The sequence below is a fragment of the Anomaloglossus baeobatrachus genome, chromosome 5, assembly GCF_048569485.1.
Source record: "Anomaloglossus baeobatrachus isolate aAnoBae1 chromosome 5, aAnoBae1.hap1, whole genome shotgun sequence".
Taxonomy (NCBI): Eukaryota; Metazoa; Chordata; class Amphibia; order Anura; family Aromobatidae; genus Anomaloglossus; species Anomaloglossus baeobatrachus.
The window spans coordinates 515,490,266-515,513,714 of record NC_134357.1 but is presented as its reverse complement, the minus strand read 5'-3'; the positions used below and the strand labels follow the sequence as shown (position 1 = coordinate 515,513,714).

The window sequence follows — 23,449 nt, the reverse complement described above, 5'->3', positions numbered from 1 at the left end:
TCACGAGCAGGGTTGCCATTTTTCCTTTTAAATATTGTAGCCTCTATAATTGTTACTTGTTTGTATATGTTTATGTATATGATATGTATATGTTCCTCCTGAATTGTAAAGCGCTGCGGAATATGTTGGCGCTATAGAAATAAAGATTATTATTATTATTATTATTATCAGCTGTTCATATACAAATGGTGTAAAATTAAAAGTTTTAAAGATTTTTTTTTTTTAGAATAATTTGTTTTCTTTCTTGGCAGATGACTGTACCAGGAAATCAGAGGGACAACAGATATCTTCATTTTTTAAATTTGATGACTTTTATATGACACAAGATACAGTAAATGTTAAAGCTATTTTTCCAGATATTCCTTCATACTTTTCTAGTGAAGATTTATCATCTGATCCATTTAAACAAGTCCTATCTTGTGATCCATCACAGACGACTAGGAAAAATAAAAATCCAAGTGATCTTCCAGCAAAGAAGCAATTTTCAAGTACCAAATATGGCGAAAGCTTTCCCCTCACAGAGTCTCAAAAAAATCATACCAAGGAGAAAATAAATTCTTGTCCAGAATGTGGGAAATATTTTAATGAGAAATCAAATCTTATAATTCATCAGAGAATTCACACAGGGGAGAAACCATATTCATGTTCAAATTGTGGGAAATGTTTTAAGGTGAAATCACATCTTATAACACATCAGAGCATTCACACAGGAGAGAAGCCATATTCATGTTCAGATTGTGGGAAATGTTTTAAGCGGAAATCACATCTTATAACACATCAGAGAATTCACACAGGAGATAAGCCATATTCTTGTTCAGATTGTGGGAAATGTTTTCGCCAGAGAACGAGTCTTGATATACACCAAGGAATTCACACCGGAGAGAAGCCATATTCATGTTCAGACTGTGGGAAAAATTTTAGACAGAAATCATATCTTGTTAAACACCAGCAAATTCACACAGGGGAGAAGCCATATTCATGTTCAAATTGTGGGAAATGTTTTAGGCAAAAATGGAAGCTTGCAAAACATCAGAGAATTCACACAGGGAATAATGTAGGAGATGTTCAGCATGTGAGAGATGATGTTTTACAGACAAAATGAACCTTGTTCGTTGGTAAAAAGCTATAATCTCAATGTCTGAACAAACCTCTTTATCTTATTGATAGAACAATAAACCTGTAAATGTTACAAATTACTTTTTAATATACAAACCTTTCCATATTGGTTGGAACATCTCGGGTGATCAAATTTTTTTTTTTTAAAATGACTTTCCATGCAGAGTATACCCAGACTACAGCATCATCATAACATACAGTATATCATAGGTGACATCAACTTAATCCTACACTTAGGACACTCAGGGAATCTTTTTATAATCAATATTTGACAATTATAATTATATAATAATTATAATTATCTTTAATGTCAATTGAATCCTATGTAAAATGAACATCTCCAAAAAATGTTATTGTCTTTGAGTATACTAGACTATACATATATTGGTCCTACTACATTCTCTTATTTACTTCTTGCTGGAGCAGAGGTCGGCTCATAATATTCACGCATTATGGCATTGGATAGCCAGGATAACAATATCTTACTACTGCAATTTCTCAGTAATAAACTTTGTTTTTTTTTTGTTTTGTTTTTTTTGTAATATGCCTTTTACTTTTTTAAAGGGTTGAACTAGAAATAAATTAGATTTCAATCAATAGATCTTGAATTTAAAAGAAGCAGCACAATTAAATGTGTTTATAATTATGTTCCTGTGATGAGATCTTATATATGTGCCCCTGCTGTGTAATGGGTAAGCACTTGACATTATATATAGTTGCTGCTCTTATTACTGCTATTGACAGACTGCATATTATTCATCCTTTACTTATATCCACTTCTATGACATGTCTTCTCTTACTTGTGGTCTCCATTCACAAATGTGTGATCAGCTTGTACCTGTACGTGGCCATCTTCTAGGGCTTATATCACATCATTACTGGGAGATTTCTGATTTGGATTCTGTGTACATTATTATTGCCAGCCATCTGTATTTACATGTGTGATCATATATACTTTTGTGCTACCCTATTATTTTTATTTCTCACATGTCCTCTGTGTTGTCACATTTTTTGTATCCTCATCATTGGGTATACATAAGAAAATTGTAGTAGGCCAATGTATTGTTCCCTATTTTTTTTTCTTATGACTTTTTCAATAAAATTCTACTTTTACTAAAATAGTTTTTTTCCTTCTTTTGCATAGTTATGCTGCGGTCACCATACCCCATATATGTATTTTTCTATCCCTCATTATATTGGAAGATTTTCCAGTTTTTCTGGACTATGTTCCTTATGATTATCCGTGTTTCTAGTTTTTCCAAAGACAACAGCCATAACACAGGACATAGCAGGAAGGAGAAGAAAGGTTCCCTCCATATCTAATCTATTCTTATAGTACATAGCAGGTGGGAGAAGAAAGGTGCCGTCCCGCGCTTTAGCGTCTACGGCCCACTACAAGTCGGCCATCCTCCCGTGGCAACCACTCTGCCTGTGGGGAGTGACTCCATCTTGACTGCAATCAACATCGACCCCCGGTGAGAAGAACCCTGCAGCAGCGGCCCCCACTGCCTGGCCGCACACCACAGGTGGCGTCACGACAAAAACTTTATTATTATTCCCATGTACTTTATCCCTTTTCAAGCAACCCTAGGATAACAGAACTGGGCACCGGCCACCCAGTGACATATCGCAGCAATACACCGCATATTTACAGGGGATTTGTGATTAGAGTTTATTTGTGACGCCACTTCTGGTGTTGCGGCTAAGTATAGGGAGCCACCGCTGCAGAATGTCTCTACTGGGGCTGATGGTATTGCAGCTAGTATGATAGTCCCTCCGCAAGTAGGGAATTGCCCCAGCGGGTGTATGGTGTGGTGGGCGTCGGAAGAAGGAGTCTAGACAGGTATTCAGTGCAACTGGTTTACTCACAGCTGAGATGTTAGCTGGTTGCCCGAGACCGGCTGGTTTCACCTCCAGGTCCCCGTCATCCCAGTGCCAGTCTGGTTCTCTGGTACCTTCTTCCCCTGCATCTGTCTCTGGTAAGTGGGTTCCCATGGTATAGAACACTGGGGCTCCTCGGTCTGTGGTTTGTCCACTTCTGTTCGCCTGACAGTAGTGTGAACCCTGTGGGGTTGGAGTCTCTGGTCCTGTCCCCAGTTCTCCCTTTGCTACTGAATCTTAAGATTCTTTAGGGTCAGAAAGGTCCTTGATGGCCCCCTTTGCTGTGCAGTTGTTAACAGGTTGGCTTGAAGCTCTTTTCTGTCCTAGGGTCCTGTACCCAGTCGGTGCGTAGTTCCGGAAGTACTCCACCGGCAATCACTTCTCCTGGGTACCAGGTCATTGTTAACCTGAGTCAGGATGTTGCTCAGTCACACCTTCACTCCTCGCCTGTCAGACACTATCTACTGACTATTCTCCACAGTCTGTCCCTCCCACCTGGTCAACTAGTGGACTGGAGTGGCTCCACCTCTAGGCGGCCATCCATTGGTCCCACCCTAGCTAAGTACCATTGTATGGAGGATTGTTGGGGAAAACTGGGATTACCTGGGTTTTTGGTGTTACCGGCACTGGGGTTCTTGGTCCCTAAGGCCCTAAGGGGGTAGGCCCTTCATCCTGGTGGGGATGCAGAATCTTGTAGCACACTGATGGTGTCAAGGGCACTACATTAGCATATGGTAAAACATCTTTAGAAATACTTTTTTCCAGATCTGTTAAATCAAATGGTGCGGGTTCCGCCATTCCAGCAGATGATGTTAACAGTTTAGTCTCACCATATTACTACACTGGAATTTGGATCTGGCTTTAAATGTATGTTTGTACACAGTTTTTCATTTTGGTGATTCCCCCTTTCTCCTCCTGTTGATGAGCGCTGTCATCTAGTGTATCATTCTGTAATGACACCCTTTTTGCTTTGATTTACTTTAATAAAGATTATTTCTATACAAAATTTTGTTTCTGGTTCCTTTTTTGTTAAATTGGTTTGGTTATCTAGTTGGGAACCTTTTACCTTCATATCTATTTTTGAGTCTTGGTGATGAATATAAAGTAATTCACTATTCGGTATACGGACATCTGTTATTTTTCCACATTGTTCTCAAAACGTTTGGTTGAAATTTGGTTGGGAGCTGGAGGATGTAGTAGAGCCGAGATCGTCGTGGGACCTCATCATGTGACACCCGTGTGGATTACGTCAGACTTGGGTGTTTTGGGTGTAATAATGGGGTGAAAAGATTGGGGGGGTTGTATTTTATTTCAAATAAAGGATTTTTTTGATGTTTGTGTTTTTTTCTTTTCACTTACAGATTAGTAAAAGGGGATCTCATAGTCACCTCCCTTTACTAATCTAGAGCTCAATGTCAGCTATGAACTTTAATAAACCCATTGTATTACCCCAGTTGCCACTGCACCAGGGCACACGGGATGAGCCGGGTAAAGTGCCGGGATTGCTGCATCTAATGGATGCAACAATTCTGGGTGGTTGTCGGCCTCCCTAGCTTGAGAATACCAGCCCCCAGTTGTTGACTTTATCTTGGCTGGCTATCAAAATTGGTTAGGACCGCATGTCGTTTTTTTAAATTTATTTAATTAAAAAAACAACATGGAAATCACATGGAGTCCCTCATATTTTAATACAGAGCAAAGATAAGCACATGGCTGGGTGCTGCAGCCTGCAGTTGTCTACTTTATCTCTGCTGCATATCAATATATAGGGGATCATCCTCCAATATTTTTCATCTCTTTATTTCTACACTCCATTAGGGCACCAAGAATATGATGTGTATGGTATCAGCCAATTGTGCAATTGTCTCATCAGTTGCATGAGCTCATAATATTATTGGAATTGTTCATCTCAGTAGTGGAAGTGAATGTTACCTTACAAACTCTCTAACAATCTTACGTTGACCAGTTTCACGTAGTTGCTATTTCTGGCCAGTTTAGTCTGTAAAATTTTAATGTGACTGGTTCCATGTGCTCATCCACATATCAGACATAATACGATGGTCTGAAGGATCCCTAAAATTAATTATGGATACTTCCACAGGTGAAGCATTTGAAATAGGTTACTATGTTGGCCTTTCGATTCGTTCCTTGTTCAGACCACAAAGCACAGACTGGCCAGTGGATCTCTCAACTTGAGCATGACAGGTTCATATATTTAGATGAACACATCACTCTCAGGACACTGTCTGGCCAGTTCGTGAATTTCGGTCCAATCATGGTTCGATTTAAACTGCCTTCTAAAGCACCCTATGTAAGAGAATAGTATAATATATGACTGCACCAAATCTATAACACAGAGAATGCCGGACCTCGGGACTGGACTCAAGTCAGAAAAATAGGTCTACAAGGCCAAAACTGAATGTGCCAAGGAGGAATCACACACATTCATATGTAGATACATAGTGGAGATTATACAATATGCATCAATTCTAATTTAGCAAATCTCGCAGCTTTATGACTAAAGTTTAATTTGCTGATTTCATGAAGCAAACTGCAAAAAATGTGTATCCCGGAGAATACAGATTTTTGCAAAATTCAAGTAGATTACTTATAATTATGTGGCACCCCAGTGGTCATGGGAACCACAGTGGCGTTGTTCTCCTCACCGGCATCAATGATATGCTTGGAGGCAGCGTGGGGACCTCTCCTTGTCAGGAACATCACATCCAACATCATCTACTCCAGGCCAGCAGGGGGTGCTCATAACTAGTGATGAGCGTGTACTAAAAAGCTCGGGTGCTCGAGGCTCGGGCCGAGCATCCCAAGATTCTCGTGTACTCGGCCCGAGCACCGAGCCCAATGTTATCCTATGGGGGACCCGAGTATTTTTGTGAAATGACCCCAGGCAGCATGTAGAAACCCTAAAAATGGCACAAAAGTCTCAGAAGAGTGCTCAAATGACATGGCAACAGCATGGGGAAGACCCCTTGAAGCATTTATCACTCAAAAGTCACAGCTGTGAACAATTTTGTCCGCGTTTTACGCCATTTTTACGGACTCACCAGAAAACCTTCAAAAATGACACCAATTATCTTTGGCTACCGCGTGGAGGAAGGCTAATAGGCGATTTGGACTGACAGAGGAACCGGGTCCTATGACGCCACTGGTGGGCAACCCCGCGTTCCAGTGTTGGCTTCATGAGCCCCATCCTAGCCTGATTTCAACGCCGACAGGAGGAATCCCACGAGTCAAAGATGCAATTACCCAACAGGGTTGCAGATCATTGATGTCCCTGATCGGTGAGAGGCCGAGAGAACCAAGTCATTGGTTTCAATACCTGCAAATACGCAGTTTTATAGACTCACTGACTCCGGGATCCGAGATTCATAGGGATCTGACTCCATTTGAAAAGCTATGTTTCCTCCAAGAAACACCCCCTCACACAGTTTCGATAATCTACAACATAACAGTGTCCGGGGGGGTTGGAGATGACCTGCCGGAGTACGTTAGGCATTGGCAATCAGAACTGAGCCAGACCTTCCCTAAAACACAGTGGTATAAGTCATTTAACTTAACACACAAATCCACTATTTCTTGTAGAATGCAGGAACTCAACTATAAAATCCTCTCACGGTGGTACAGGACACCCGCTAGATTGCACAAAATGTTCCCAGAAGTCCCGGACACTTGTTGGAGGTGTCACACCTCGGTGGGCACAATGCTGCATATTTGGTGGACATGAACAGGGATACAGGGGCTATGGGAAGAGGTCTTTGCTCTCTACAACCATTTGCATCACACGGAAATTGCACCCTCACCGGAAGTGGCTCTATTGTCAATGTATACGGGAGCAATCTCCAAGGTGAAGAGGGGTCTGCTATCTTACTTCATGATTTCAATGAGGCAGATCATACCGAAACATTGGAGGTCCACGTATGTGCTGGGGAGAGCAGACTGGGTGGAGGCCGTTGATACCCTTCGACGTCTAGAGGAGATGAGAGCTTTCGATGAAGGGAGAGACTCCCTTTGTTTCTCTACCTGGTACCCATGGCTCCAATTTAGAGAGACACAGCAATTCCAAACTTGGCTGCTTACAGGTACTTTACCACAATGAATGTTGAGGTGGGGTGGGCTGGATTCCCCAATAAGAAGGCGGTGTGGCATCACGTCACAGAACCTCCCCTCCCTTTTCCGTTCCTCCTTTTTCCTCGGCTCCTCCTTCCCCTTTTCTCTTCTCATCTTTTTCTACCTTTTTTTTTCTTCTAATTGATATGCATAGGTTTTCATGTTCATATTTACAAGACTTTACAGAAGGATGTTGCCTTCCATATTCTAAATAGAACAAGATAAAGGATTATCATACATTTAGTTCTTGAGGTTACTTGGGATAGCATATAGATATTACTTCGTGCAAGATATGTGACAATTCTACTGTACTTTATGTGTATGAGACTCATAGGCCCAGGTTATGTTATAACCTTTCCATATTATGTAAAATTGGGCAACACGAAATATCTATATACACTGTTTGTTATATAAAGTTTTGAAATAATAATAAAGAAATATTAAACGAAAAAATGACACCAAAATGAATTTTCATGGCGGAAATGTTAAGGGCACATACCCAATAGTAAGATAGAGCTAATGTATGTTACTTTTTGAGATTAATACATGAAAGGTTTTACGTAAAACATTGTGTGGCACTCCGATGTCCCTGAGAAGAGACGTACATAAAGGCCTCTGAGTCTAATGTGCCCATTTTGAGGAAGTGAGTCTTTGTAGTATTTTCCTTTGCCAGAGCAGTCCAAAATTGTGAGGTTCACCAATGCCCCTGCATACAGACGTGCATGAGGGCCTGTAAACCTGAAGTGCCCATTGTAAGGAAGTGGGTCTATTGTAGTATAGCCCTTAGGCAGGGCAGCCAAAAATTGGGAGGCTCCACGTTGTCCCTGGATAGAGACGTGCATGAGGGCCTGTAAACCTGAAGTGCCTATTGTAAGGAAGTGGGTCTATTGTAGTATAGCCCTTTGGCAGGGCAGCCAAAAATTGGGAGGCTCCACGTTGTCCCTGGATAGAGACGTGCATGAGGGCCTGTAAACCTGAAGTGCCTATTGTAAGGAAGTGGGTCTATTGTAGTATAGCCCTTTGGCAGGGCAGCCAAAAATTGGGAGGCTCGACGTTGTCCCTGGATAGAGACCTGTTAGGTTCTTAGTGCCTCCGTGCTTGCATTTAAAAACCGCATGTGTGTGCCTGTTGGTGGCAGCTTTCCGCTGCACTTGTGTGCGTTTTGCAAAAACTTGGATATAACGCACAAGTCTAGTGAATACACATCAGCACAGCATTGCAAAATGCGCAAGGGCGTTGTCAACGAACAAGGAAGTGGACGTGATGGTGGTGCAGGCAGAGACCGAGGTCGTGTGCAAGCTCTAATTTCGCCACAACAAAGGGCCACATCTACTCGCTCGCACGTCCTGTCCCAAATTCTTGGGGACCGCAGCAGTACACCGCTCTTGAACCAAGACCAGTGTCAACAGGTTGTTAGTTGGATAGCGGATAATGCTTCCAGTCAGATTGGCACCACCACAAACACTCTGTCTTCCACACGGTCAAGTGTCAGTAGCCGTGATACTGCACCGCACATTTCAGAACCTGATCCTCCTTCCTACCACCAGGCCGAGTACACGTCCACGGACATTACTGATCCCACACTTGGACACTCGGAAGAGCTGTTCGTTCACGTTTCCATTCACACATTCTGGCCTCTCGCCAGCTCCTGTTGAAGTGGGCCATGACGAGATTGTATGTACAGATGCCCAAATATTTGAGCAGCCACGTTCTCACGAAGTTGGCAACGTGTCTCAACAAGGGGTGGACGATGATGAGACACAATTGTCAGGAAGTCAGGAGGAGCAGGGTGCGGAAGAGGAAGACGACGTGGTGGATGATCCAGTAACTGACCCAACCTGGATGGAGGATATGCAGAGCGAGGACAGCAGTGCACAGGGGGAGGGAGGCGTAGCATCCCAACAGGCAGTAAGAAGCAGGGTGGTGGCCCCAGGCAGACATCAGGCAACTGTTCCCCGGAACAACACGACACAAGGTGCCTGTACAAATGTTAGGTCTTCCCGAGTCTGGCAGTTTTTTAAGTTGGCTCCAGATGATTCTAAAAAGGCCGTTTGCAACACCTGCCATGCCAGCATCAGCAGGGGTACCAAAACTAGCAGCCTGACCACCACCAGCATGATCAGGCACATGTCAGCCAAGCACCCGACTTTGTGGGATGTACAACAGAGTCGAGGAGCAGTGCTTGCTGATGTCACTGCTACGTCTTCGCTTGTTCTGCATGCGAGCCAATCCCCTGTCCATGCTGCCCGCGAACAAGCCTCCTCCGGCCCTGCACCTGCAGTTGCCCACGCAGAAATAACACCATCATCAAGCACGTCCTTGTCCCAGCGCAGCGTTCAGTTATCCATTCAGCAAACCTTTGAGGCGCAAATACACTGCCAACGCCCCACATGCCACACTTCTAAATGCTAACATTTCGCGACTGCTTGCGCTGGAAATGTTGCCTTTTAGGCTGGTTGAGACAGAAGCATTCTGCGACCTGATGGTGGCAGCTGTCCCACGTTACTCGGTCCCCAGCCGCCACTATTTCTCCCGGTGTGCCGTCCCCGCATTGCATAACCACGTGTCACAAAACATCACACGTGCCCTGAACAACGCTGTTTCAGCCAAAGTCCACCTAACCACAGACACGTGGACAAGTGCATGTGGGCAAGGCCGCTACATCTCGTTGACGTCACACTGGGTTAATATTATGGAAGCTGGGACCCAGTCTGAGCAAGGGACGGAACACGTCCTTCACACACCAAGTTTTGCAGGCCCTACCTCAGTCAGGGTTTCACCCACACTCTACAGCTCCGGAATGTCATGCTCCTCAGCCTCCTCCTCCTCCTCCTGCGCATCCTCATCCACTTTACCCTCCACACCAGTCCCAAGCTGGAAGTGTCGCGGGCGGAGGAGGGGACGCTGCGCTCTCCCACTGCTCGGGTCCGGCTGCCGCTGCTCTACGGCTGCTGCTGCTCGGTGGCTCGAGCGATGGCCGGATCCCGGGGACTCGAGCGGCGCTCATCGCCCGTGAGTGAAAAGGGGTCGTTTGGGTTTTGGGGATATTGTCCGTGACGCCACCCACGGTTGTGGTGATTGTGTGGACACCACCGCTGCTCTGGACGGGGATCCCGGGAGCCTGTGACAGGGAGCAGCTTTGTTGTTATTTCTCCCCTCCGTGGGTAGGGGGGTTGGTTGTCCCGGGGCCCGGTGATGGGGTAGAGATGGATGACAGGCGGGTTGCGGGGCCTGATGAGGTGCAGGGTCGCAGGGGCAGCGCTGTGCCGCACGGCACGGAGGTACTCACTCAGCCCAATGATGATGACACAGTTCACGGTAAAACAAGTGGCTGGATGGACGGGTCCCTCGGACGGCTGCGGTTGTTCCTCCCTGCAGGTTAGTGATGACTGTCTCTCCCTGCACCTAAGTTCAGTGTTGGTAGTGATGGTTTCCCACCGGTAACCCGCTCCCCGACCTGGATATGGGCCGGAGGAGCCCCTTTTGCCCACAGGCGCTGGCCCTGGGAGACGGTTGCCCTTGGCGGTGGCGGTGTCTCCCCTTCACGGTTGGACGGTTGCCTTCTATCGGGACTTGGCTGTTTGGAAACCCTGAGGTCCCCTTCACTAACGGATTTGGCAAATTCATGGCGACACCAAGCCTTGCCGGGATCCGAAAGGCCCCTGCCAATGGTGCTGGCTTCTCTTTGTATACCGGTCCGGTACGGCCGGGTCACCACCCGTCCACGGTCCTTACGGCAGACTCCAATCGGCCTCCACTGCAGACGGTCACCACATCCTGCCAACCTTGCTGTCCTGTCCGGGCCACACACCCGGACCAACTTCAGGCTCTTTGCTGTCACTTTTCTCCTCTCTACTACTTTCCTCCTTCCACTTCCTTAGCTTAACTCTCACTGCCTGTGTTTTCCCTCCTCCTTGGTGGGTGGAGACCAACCGCCTGGCTCCACCCCCTGGTGTGGACAACAGCCCCTGGGGAAGGCAACAAGGATTTTGTGTTTTGACTATGATATGCCTGCAGGGAGTGTGGGGTGTGTAAGTGTTGTGCTCTGTGGCCCCTGGCTTGTCCAGGGCGACACAGAAGCACTGCAGCACTGCCTCGGCGAAGCGGCAACAGGCTGTGCTGAAGCTAATCTGCATAGGTGACAAACCCCACAATGCAGAAGAGGTGTGGACAGCTCTGAAACAGCAGGCAGATCACTGGCTCACACCTCTGAACCTAAAGCCAGGAAAGGTTGTGTGTGACAATGGACGGAACCTGGTGGCGGCTTTGAGGCGAGGCCAGCTGACACATGTTCCATGCGTGGCCCATGTGCTCAACCTCATGGTTCAGCGGTTTCTAAAGTCATACCCAGAGCTGTCTGATCTGCTGGTAAACGTTCGCCGCCTGTCTGCACATTTTCGAAAGTCACCTACTGCTTCAGCCGGCCTTGCCGGCTTTCAGCGCCATTTCCATCTTCCGGCTCACAGACTGGTGTGTGATGTCCCCACGCATTGGAATTCAACTCTGCACATGTTGGTCAGGATATGTGAGCAGAAGAGGGCAGTTGTTGAGTACCTGCATCACCTAAGCCGTCGGGAAATGGGTCAAACTCCACACATAACACCTGAGGAGTGGAGATGGATGTCCGACCTATGTACCATCTGCCAAAACTTTGAGGACTCCACCAAGATGGTGAGCGGCGATGACGACATTATTAGCGTCACCATACCGCTTCTCTGCCTTCTAAAATGGTCTCTGCTCAAAAAACAACCATGATGCATTGCAGGCGGAGCGCGATGAGTTTGAGCAAGAAACAGTAGTGGGTGTGGGTGATAACACACAGCCCAGCCTCGTCTCATCACAACATGCAGTGGAGGACTATGACGAGGAGGAGGATGAAGACATGGAGCAACTCTCTGGCCAAATTGAGGATATGACATGCAGTCATATCCTCGGTTCAGCGTGGCTGGCCAGAGGACAGGGTAGATGATGAGGAGGAGGATGAGGAGGAGGAGGAGGACAGCATGTTCAGTCATCGTGTTGGTCAGGATACTAAAGTGATGGCTGTTAAGAGTCTGGCACACATGGCTGACTTTATGGTAAACTGCCTGTCTCGTGACCCTCGCGTTAAGAACATCTTGGCCGACAATCATTACTGGTTGGTAACACTGTTAGACCCACGCTAAAAGGAGAACTTTATGTCTCTTATTCCCGAGGCTGAGAGGTCAGGCAAAATGCAGCAGTTCCAGAAGGCCATAGTCACGGAAGTAGGCAAAGCATTCCCCTCACAAAACGCTAGCGGCATAGGTCAGGAATCAGTGGACAACCAAGGCGTACAGCCGAGAGGGGCACAAGTCCAATCCGCCAGAGGTAGGGGAACAGTCTTTAAGATGTGGGACAGTTTTCTCAGCCCCTCACATACCACAGCCCCTGAGGTGCGGGGTAGTGCCACAAGAAATCCTAAGTTTGCCCAGATGCTCAAGGAGTACCTTGCAGATCAAACAACTGTACTCCGACATTCCTCTGTGCCTTACAATTAATGGGTATCCAAGCTGGACACGTGGCATGAATTGGCTCTCTACGCCTTGGAAGTCCTGGCCTGCCCTGCCGCTAGCGTTTTGTCAGAGCGTGTTTTTAGTGCCGCAGGTGGAATCATTACAGATAAACGCACCCGCCTGTCAACTGTAAATGCTGACAGGCTGACTCTGATCAAGATGAACAAGGGTTGGATTAGGCCAGACTTCACCACACCACCAGCAAATGACAGCGGAATTTAAAGTTTGTAACGGGAATTTGCCATGTACCTCCACTCACCCATGGTAACACACTTCTGGACTTTGGCTAATCGCTGGACTGCTCCTCCTTCTCCTCATGCGCCATCATGATGACCGTTACAATAGTTAGGCCGTTGTTTCAGGTATACCCCCAGTGGTAAATTTTTTCGCCCATTCTTTCAGAATGGGCATTACAACGACAGGAGACCCGCTCCTTTGCAATGGGAACAATGTTTTGAGGCCCTCATGTACATCTCTATCCAGGGACAATATGGAGCCTGACGCTGCCACCGACAGGCACACACGTGCGGTTTTTAAATGCAAGCACGGATGCAATAAGAACCTAACAGGTTTTTAGGAGCGACAATTACTGAGAAGTCTGACACTATCAGCCACTGCTGACTGACGTGTATTATACACTACACTTGTGCGTTATATAACAGTTTGTGAAAAACGCACACAAGTGCACCTGTACGCTGCCACCGACAGGCACACACGTGCGGTTTTTAAATGCAAGCACGGACGCAATAAGAACCTAACAGGTTTTTAGGAGCGACAATTACTGAGAAGTCTGACACTATCTGGACTGTTTTAGATTGTGTACACCAGCCCCAGATATGATGAAGGCTGGTATACGGTCACCACTAGGAATGGCTATATACCCTGCCTGCCTGCCTGCCTGTATACTGCTACAATAGTCCTGACAAGGACTCTTCTGGTCACTAGCCTGTATTCCGACCTGGCTATACCCTGCCTGTATATAGCAACAATAGTCCTGAGAAGGACTCTGCTACTGTACTCCGACCTGGCTATACCCTGCCTGCCTGTATACAACTATAATAGTCCTGAGAAGGACTTCTGGTCACACTGTTTGCATCCCTGCTCCGGAACTAACTATAAAGGGCCGCAAACCTTTCCCTGAAGCAGCAACCCTCTCCCTGCACTGACTGTCTGGATGGCTGTGAGCAGAGCACAGCGTGCCCGCCGGTATAAAGGCTCGGTCACGCTGTACGGGCCGGCCAATCACTGCAATTCCACAACTAACAGGGCTGTGGCATTGCAGTGGTCTGCCAGCCAATCCCTGCATGAGGGCTGGCTCTCAAAAGAGCGCCAACATGCAGGGATAAAGACCACGAGTACAGCACGAGTATCGCGAGATTACTCGGTCCCCGCCGAGTAGCCCGAGTACAGTGATACTCGTGCGAGTACCGAGTAGTAACAAGCATACTCGCTCATCACTACTCATAACCTGTTTTGAAGGGAGTCTCTCTGTACATGCTGACCTGGGTTAAGGGTTAGAGTGAACAGGAAGGAAGTCAGGCAGAACAGTGTAGGCGAGGAGAAAGAGCGGCCCTATTTGAGGGCTTCTGTAAGAGCTTTCCAGGAACGAGCGCTAGGACGGGACACTGGGGTCATCGGTTTTTGGGTGCTAATGGCCCAGTAGGAAAACCCGGAGGGCAAGAGTTTCTACATTCCTGGCCCACCATAGTTCCAATACGCAGCAGCAATATAGAACCCGGGATCACAGTAATACAAGCGGGTCCCATAACTGGTTCACGCTGCCTGTCACAGGGGACAGTCATCTTCAAGCAAAGAGAGAGAGAAGGGGACGCTGTGCTCCTCCATGCCACAGCGGCTCCCACCAAAGGCGCATTAAGGAAGGCCTTTAACCTGCCAGTCAAGGAGAGAACCTGCTTCTGGGCTGACAGGACCACTGTAAACCTGGACCATAACACCTGACCAGTAAAGATAAAGAGGAAACTACCAACTTGTGATGTCCAGTTTCTGTTGGCGTCCCAGCCATGCACTCCGTTGCACCACTACAACCCCCACCATCCTCCTGGGGCCCGCTCCACCTGTGGGGAGTGATTACACCCAAGCTGCACTACTATCAGCCCCAGCAAGGAACCCTGCAGCGGCAGCTAATCCCTGGCCACATACCACAGGTGGCATCATGCAAACTTTCCCCATTTCCCCTCTTCCCCACCATTTACTGTATGCCTCAGGGCAACGGAACTGGGCAAGGCCACCCGTGACATCGCCTGACCCAACCTGCAACGGCCTGGTAACGAGTAGGCTGACCACCTGGCCCGTGGGGCGCTACAATTACATTAACTCATTTGTAATACACAGTTCCATTTCATCAAGGACATACCTACATGGCCTTTCCCTTGCTTTCTACAGTATATAGCATAGCCACATAGGCCCACCATCTACATAGTTTACCCATACCCCTTTTCCCCTACAAGGTGAACCCATCTGGCCCGTCCCATCCTCACAGGCCCCGCTGCGTACCAACATGTCCCTGCCCTGTACTCACATGGTTCCGCTCCATACCCATATGGTACCTCATAAACCCATGGCTCAGCCCACTCCAACTCCTACATACTTGGCTCCACCCTATCACTCGTGTACACACCTCTCTCCACCGCACACACCTCACCTCACACAAACAATGCTCCACTCCATCGAAACACAGCTACACTCTGTCCACCTTGAACACACAGGGCTCTGTCTCATCTACAGATGGCTCCACCTTATCCACACTTGGTTTCACCTCATACATGTACAGTTCTGTTATGTATAAATCGCACACGCAGGATTTTTTAGTGTTTTTGTTGTATTTAGGGATGAACAATGAATACAGACTTTTTACTGTACATCAATGTCCTGTTCAGGTTTGTCACCTAAATAAAGCTCAGAGTCGCCATCAGGGCATTACAACTGTAACTGGTGTACGGGCCCGGTGAAGAGGGGGGTACACGGCATGGGCACGAGGTAATTACTTAGCTTTATTAAGAAAAGACCTGTGGGGTCCCCTGTTCACCAGTCCCCAGTCACAGCTGCAGCAAAGGGGCCCGGCAGTGTCGCATGAAAGTTAGCCACTTGTGCTGGAGGAAGGGTCAGTGGGGCAGATCAGGGCTCTGCGTGCAGCAGTGTGATGAGATCATCACTCTGCAACCTCACCACACTACTGCCCAGTAGCATAGCTACCCAAGACCTGGAAGGGCCCACCCGGAGCTATTGCTACTCAGGGCTGATCTGGAGCAATTTGCTGTAGGAGCGTTGCAGGGGCAGAGGAGAACTAATCAGCTCCTGCCCAGATGGAAGACAATACTTGCTACTGGTAAAGAACCTGCGATGATGTCATGCACATGTGACCCAAATGGGAGGAGGCCCAAAGTTTTCCTGGTGAGTAAGTGCAGCAAGTAATGAAGGAGGAGCTAGAAGAAATACAGAGATGTGGGACAGGGAACAGGGGGACATGGGGAGTGCAATGTGAGTGGCATTTGGCGGGTGCAGAGTGAGGGGCATATGGGGGATGCAGACTGTGACAGAGGTGTGTTTGAAAGAGGTGTAAGGGGGTGCAGAGTGCGTGGTATATGGTGGCAGTGTGTGAGATGGGGGTGCAGGATGTGTGGGCCATGGGGGCACAATGTGTAAGACCAGGGGCAGGGTGTGTGGGATATAGGTGTGCAGGCTCTGTAGGGGATATGGGAGTGTATGGTGTGAGGGATATGGAGGTCCAGGGTGTGTGGATATTGGGATCCAAGGTCTTTAGGGAATATTGGATTGTAAGGTTTGAGGGATTTTGGGGTGCAGAGTGTGTGGGATATGAGTGGTGCAGGGTGTGTGAGATATGGGTATGCAGCATATGTGAGATAGAGCACCACAAAGGAGGTGAAGATGAGGGATACAGTAAGTGCTCCACCGTGAAGCTGAAGATACAAGGAACTTTTACAATAAAGTGTGGGAGGGAGAATAGGGGTGTTCACTCAGTATACAAAGTGATTGTGCATTATGGGAGGCAGTAAGGACAGTGTAATAGGTGCCGTATACAAGTGGGCACATTATGAAGGCTATACAGGGGGCAGGAAAGGGGGCACACAGTATGGAGAGGAGGCAGTGTGGTGAGGGGCACAGAAGATGTGGACTGTGGAGGCCATTGTTCATATCACAGGTACATTATGTTGTATGGACAGCATATAGGCCATGGTTAATGAGGGGGGATGGTTTGATGGATATTTTTCATAAGGTAAGACAGTGTGGCAGCTATAATTCATGGTGGAGGGATGGTGGTGTAGTGGTCATTATATGAGGCGGGCGGTGTGGAGGCCATATATCATAAGGGGGACAGTGTGGGGGGTCACTTTTTAGGCAGGGAGCATAGTGGGGCAAATAATTTTTTTAGGAGCACAGTATATGGGTTATTCATTGCACGGAATGTGCATATATTTTTTATTTGGGTGTAATTATAATGGCACGGTTATTTTTTAGGGCATCACATTGGGATGTGCTGCAGAAGACCAAAGAAGATGGAAGTCTGCAGAGACAAGCTGTGGATGTGAAAAGTCATCATGGCGCCTGGACCAGATGAAGACAAATGGGGACAAAACAAACAGAGAGACAAAAACAATCAGAGAAGAAGTCACCAATAAGGAACTGGATCTAAGGTGTATTTGTACCGCCCCTGTGTCAGCAGCTGAGCCGCTCGGATCCGGAACTGTAACGGCTCGAGGGGTCTCTGGACCCAGGAGGGGGGTCGCGCGGACACTCAAAGTGAAGAGGGGGGATATGTACAGAGGATTTGGAAGTTTGTGACGCCACCCATGGTGCGTGGTAAAATGGAGTACCACCGCTGCTGTTGGGGAGCCTGGTGGTAGGGGTATGGCAACAAGGTGTCTAACCCCTCCGTGGGTAGGGGGTTGTGCCCCAGTGATGGTAGCGAAGGGGTGCCATTGGGAAAGGAAAGGGTTTCTGCGTACTCAGCCCAAGAATACTGACACTGACAGCTTGTAAACCAGAATTCTGAGCACCGCTGCTGCAAGGAGGGAGCACGCCTGCATCCGTGTCCTTGGTGTTGCTTGTTAGCCTGTGGCCTTTTCCGTGGCACCTTTTTACTTTTTGGACCCTACAGTGTGGAACTAATCGGGTCCCGCTCACCCGTATGGCTAACGGAGTGAGCTTGCTCTTAGGGTTCACGCTTGCGATTTGATGGACTGTGTTTTTGGAGACGTCCTATCTAGAGTTGAGCGCGGTTCTAGGTTCGAGGTTCTCCAGTTCTAGGCTCGAGTGATTTTGGGGCCTGTTCTAGATCGAACTAGAACTCGAGCTTTTTGCAAAAGCTCGATAGTTCTAGAAACGTTCGATAATGGTTCTAGCAGCAAAAAAACAGCTAATTCCTAGCTGGCTTTCCGCTGTAATAGTGTAAGTCACTCTGTGACTCACACTATTATGAAATTTCAGTGTATAGTGTGCGTGAACAGCGCCTTCAGATCACTGCTGTTTGTATAATGGCGATCGCCATTTTTTTTTTTCCTTGTCTTCCTTCCCTAAGCGCGCGCGTGTAGTGGGGCGGGCCAGCATGCCAGCCAATCCCAGACACACACACAGCTAAGTGGACTTTTAGCCAGAGAAGCAACGGCATGTGTGATAGGATGTCCATGTCACATGTCCCTGCATTATAAAACCGGACATTTTCCTCCAGCACGCCATTATCTGCCTTCTGCGTCCTTGGTGTCAGACATCACTGGCGCAGCTCCGTCCTTTGTCCTATCGCCGATACTGCTGTATGCGCTCCATACACAGCGCTGGACAGCTTAGGGATAGCACTTTCCATCAGTCCTTTTAAGGGCTCGTACCGGCAGGGTCAGAGCCATAGGTGACAGGTCCTGAAAACAGAGACAGCGTCTGTGTAGCAAAGGTCAGGGATTTCCTCCCTGCATTTCACCATTAGGAGGGAATAGAAAGGCAGGCTTCCTTTCCTCTACCCAGAGCCCCACAACCCTGACACTGTACCCTCCTGTCCTCTGCACACTCCAACTCATTATAACTAAGCCATTATACTAGCAAACACTCAGTGTACCTAGTGGCATCCTAAACGTGGCTATTGGACTTTTGTCTAGCCACACTAGTGCAAAGACATTTGCAGCACGTCTGCCTGCATTGCACACTCCAACTCATTATAACTAAGCCATTATACTAGCAAACACTCAGTGTACCTAGTGGCATTGTGGCGCCCCTGACCTGGTCAGGCACCACTGAGTACTGCACCCATGCTGGGGACAGTACAACACAGGTAATCCAGAAGGCTGACAGGGGTGTGGAACACAGGCGCATAGTGATCAGGTCTCACACATGTACCCATGAGAGGACCCCTGGGGATCCCAGGAGGGGGCAAGCCTTCACCTTCACTGGAATAGTGGAGGGGGTAGAGCCTCCATCTCCTCTCAAGGGGTGTGGTGGAGAGTCTGGTTGCTAGGTGGCGTAGGCAAGAACAGGAGAGGAGGAGCAGTGAGTCAGTTAGGGCAGAACTCCATAGGGCTCAGTGAGGAGCAGACCTGTGGGGCTGTTGCTGTCTAACAGCGCCCGCGCAGTGGCTACAGACGGGGGAGAACGGTCAACTAGGAGTGCTACCTGAAAGCCAGCTTCAGCTAGGGAGTGCACGGAGTGGGAAGTAAGGAGACTGCTAGAGAGCACCAGGCCCAACCGGGCGGCAGATCCCGAAGCGAAGATAGATCCAGCTTTCTTCTGCTAAACCTGCCGGTGTGGGGCTCTCAAAGCCCACACCACATCACCACAAAAGCCGCAGCCACGTAACCGCAGTGAGGGCCCATAGGTCATAGGAGGCAAGAAGCTGGAGTGGCCTGGTCCGGGGAACAAGCATACGGCGAACGAAGGGGAGAGAGAGGCTGCAGCATCTTCCCTGGGTGACCCCCATAGGGACTAAAAGTCGGGGTCACCCCAAACCACCAAGGGCTAAGGAAGGCGAGTCAGTAGTCACCCTCATAAAGTCAGCCTGAAGGATACCTGGTTCCCACCTGGTTCATCTCAGCTACGCCCGGGCTACTCACCCTGCCATCAAATGTGAGTAAAGCCCTTGAAAGACATTCCTGCCTGTGTGGTCATTCTGCGCCTTGTGGTACTACAAACCTACACTGGGCCCTGGGGCTTGCCTCACTCTCAGGAGGCTATTCCAACTAACTGCACACACCATCAGCCCCAGGCGTCCCCTAACCTGCAGTGGCGGTCCCCACTGACCGCAATACTGAGAGTGGCGTCACGATCAAAACAGAAGATTTCCTACCAGTGACGGAGATCCAGCAACGTGGAGTCCCTGAAGGTAACGCACCGACACCGACACACCACCTGTGGGGCTTCACAGCATCCTAAACGTAGCTATTGGACTTTTGTCTAGTCACACTAGTGCAAAGATATTTGCAGCACGTCTGCCTGCATTGCACACTCCAACTCATAACTAAGCCATTATACTAGCAAACACTCAGTGTACCTAGTGGCATCCTAAACGTGGCTATTGGACTTTTGTCTAGTCACACTAGTGCAAAGACATTTGCAGCACGTCTGCCTGCATTACACACTCCAACTCATAACTAAGCCATTACACTAGCAAACACTCAGTGTACCTAGTGGCATCCTAAACGTGGCTATTTGACTTTTGTCTAGTCACACTAGTGCAAAGATATTTGCAGCACGTCTACCTGCATTGCACACTCCAACGCATAACTAAGCCATTATACTAGCAAACACTCAGTGTACCTAGTGGCATCCTAAACGTGGCTATTGGACTTTTGTCTAGTCACACTAGTGCAAAGACATTTGCAGCACGTCTGCCTGCATTGCACACTCCAACTCATAACTAAGCCATTATACTAGCAAACACTCAGTGTACCTAGTGGCATCCTAAACGTGGCTATTGGACTGTTGTCTAGTCACACTAGTGCAAAGATATTTGCAGCACGTCTGCCTGCATTGCACACTCCAACTCATAACTAAGCCATTATACTAGCAATTTATGCTGCCAGTTTAAGGGCCGTAGTTGCATTGTCAGGGATATTTATTCTTTATTATTCTGCTGTTAATAAAGCTAGACCACCGCTGCAATCTACACCACCTCTCAATTTTTACTACCACATTTTCAGTGCATAATCTTGTCGCAATCAACATGAGTGGCAAAATGACAGATGCTGGTGGAAAGGGGAAGAGGCGTGGTGGAAAAGGAAAAAAAGGTTTTGTCCGTGGGGAAGGTGGCAAAGCTCCATTATCATCTGCTGAAGATAGACCATCTACCAGCAAAAGTAAGATGTCTACTACTTACCGTGGACAATCCGATGTGCTCCCTTTTTTACGGACACGAACAACAGGAACAAAGGTAGATGATGGCCAAAAAAGGAAAATGCTTGAATGGATCTCAAGTGGTCCAACAAGTGCCCTCTCAGCCACTTCAAGTACCGCATCCAAAAAACACCAGTCCTCTGAGTTGTCATCCCAATCAAACTTGCTTTCTCCCAGCTCTGAAGTCTCCATCAGCCCTGCACAGTATGGTGGAACTGAGATGGCTGAGTCTGCAGAGCTGTTCAGTCACACTATAGCCTGGGAATCAGAGGTCTGCTCCCAAGCTACAGTGAGTACAGAACAGGAAATGGTCTGCAGTGATGCCCAGAACCTTTGTGACTCTGATTCAGGCCGTGAGGACCAAGTTTCTGAGCATAATGTTGACCCTTTGTCACAAACTGTAACACCTGTGGTTATAGACAATGAGGAACATACTGATGAAGATGAGACGCAGATACCCGATTGGGATGACAACTTAAATATTCGGTCAGGGCAAGAAGAGGCTCGGTCTGAGGGGGAGGGGAGTGCAAACACAACAATTGATGATGAAGTTCTAGATCCCACCTACTGTCAACCCACAGTCAGGCACTCGAGGAGGTCAACAGAGGTGGTGGAGGAGGATGCAACTGATGACGAAGTTACCTTGCGCCTTCCTGGACAGAGTCGGAGTACTGGTAGCACGTCTACAACTGCATCCTCAGCCACAACTCTGCCTCTGAGCACTAGTCGGGGTGGATCAACAGGTCGCATGCCCTCTAAGCCTTGCCTAGCCTGGTCCTTTTTTGACATAGCAAAAGATCGCCCAAATTATGTGATCTGTAAAATTTGTCATGGTTCTATTAGTAGAGGTCAAAACCTCAGCAGTTTGACAACTTCTTCCATGAATCGTCACATGAATAAATATCATATCTCCCGGTGGGAAGCTCACCTTGCCGCAATGCGGCGTAGCGGAGCGAACCATCCACCGCCTGCCCCTTCTAGTGCATCCGCGCGCTCTTCATATTCTAGGACTGTGGGGACAGCTGTCACACCTGTTTTTCCACGCACAACTTCCACCACTGTAACCGCAACAGGCACTTTGCTTGGTAGGTCATCAGTTGGTTTGGAAGGGGAAACAAGTGAGTGTGTACAGCTCTCTCAGACATCGATAGCACCAACGTTGGATGAAGGCAACATCATGTCTCCGCCTGTACTTTCCTCACAAACCTGCATTTTTCCAGGGACACCCTACTCAACACCGTCTACACACAGCAGCCAGATCTCTGTCCCTCAGATGTGGTCAAATAAAAGGCCACTTCCTGCGACCCATGACAAAGCTAAGAGGTTGACTCTATCCCTCTGTAAGCTCTTGGCTACCGAAATGCTGCCTTTCCGCCTGGTGGACACACAGGATTTTAGAGACCTTATGTCTGTCGCTGTGCCCCAGTACCAGATGCCTAGTCGCCACTACTTCTCTAAGAAAGGTGTGCCCGCGCTACACCAGCATGTCGCACACAACATCACCGCTTCCTTGAGAAACTCTGTGTGTGAACGGGTGCATTTCACCACCGATACTTGGACCAGTAAGCATGGACAGGTACGTTACATGTCGCTGACTGGGCACTGGGTACCTATGGTGATAGATGTTAAAGGGTCTGCTGCACAAGTCTTGCCATCCCCACGACTTGTGTGTCAATCCTCTGTCTGTCCAAGTTCCGCCACTGCTTCTGCCTCCTCCACCTCATCTGGGTCCTCCACCTCCACCCCAAGCCTGCCTGGTCAGGCCACCAGCGTTCTCACTGCGCAGAAGGAATCATGCACGCCTCATTACTATGCTGGCAGCAGAGCACAACGGCATCAGGCGGTCTTTAGCTTGACATGTCTTGGGAATAAGAGTCACACAGCTGAGGAGTTGTGGTCAGCTCTGCGGTCCGAGTTTAATAAATGGTTGTCTCCGCTCAACCTGCAGCCTGGTAAGGCCGTGTGCGACAATGCTGCAAACCTGGGTGCGGCCCTTTGCCTGGGCAAGGTGACACACGTGCCTTGTATGGCTCACGTGTTGAACCTTGTTGTCCAGCAATTTTTAACACACTATCCCGGCCTAGATGGCCTTCTGAACAGGGCACGAAAACTGTCTGCTCACTTCCGCCATTTAAGCGCCGCAGCTGAGCGACTTGCATCGCTCCAGAAGTCTTTCGGCCTGCCGGTTCATCGCCTGAAATGCGATGTGGCGATACGCTGGAATTCAACTCTCCACATGTTACAGCGACTGTGGCAGCACCGCCGAGCCCTGGTGCAATACATCATGACGTATAGCCTGGGCCAACGAGATGCAGAGGTGGGGCAGATCACCCTGATGGAGTGGTCTCAGATCAAGGACCTATGCACCCTTCTGCACAGTTTCGACATGGCGGCGAATATGTTTAGCGCTGACAATGCCATTATCAGCATGACAATTCCAG

At 48.2% G+C, this 23,449-nt stretch overlaps 1 protein-coding gene across 1 annotated transcript in view; it reads left to right on the top strand.

The window, feature by feature from the left end:
- Positions 1-316: 316 nt before the first annotated feature.
- The window catches only part of LOC142312864 (uncharacterized), a 566,011-nt gene continuing 542,878 nt past the window's right edge, over positions 317-23,449 (top strand). Inside the window, exons 1-2 of the mRNA XM_075351850.1 lie at positions 317-458; positions 522-998. Coding sequence (XP_075207965.1) covers positions 317-458; positions 522-998 — 619 coding nt within the window. The remainder of the gene's footprint in view (positions 459-521; positions 999-23,449) is intronic.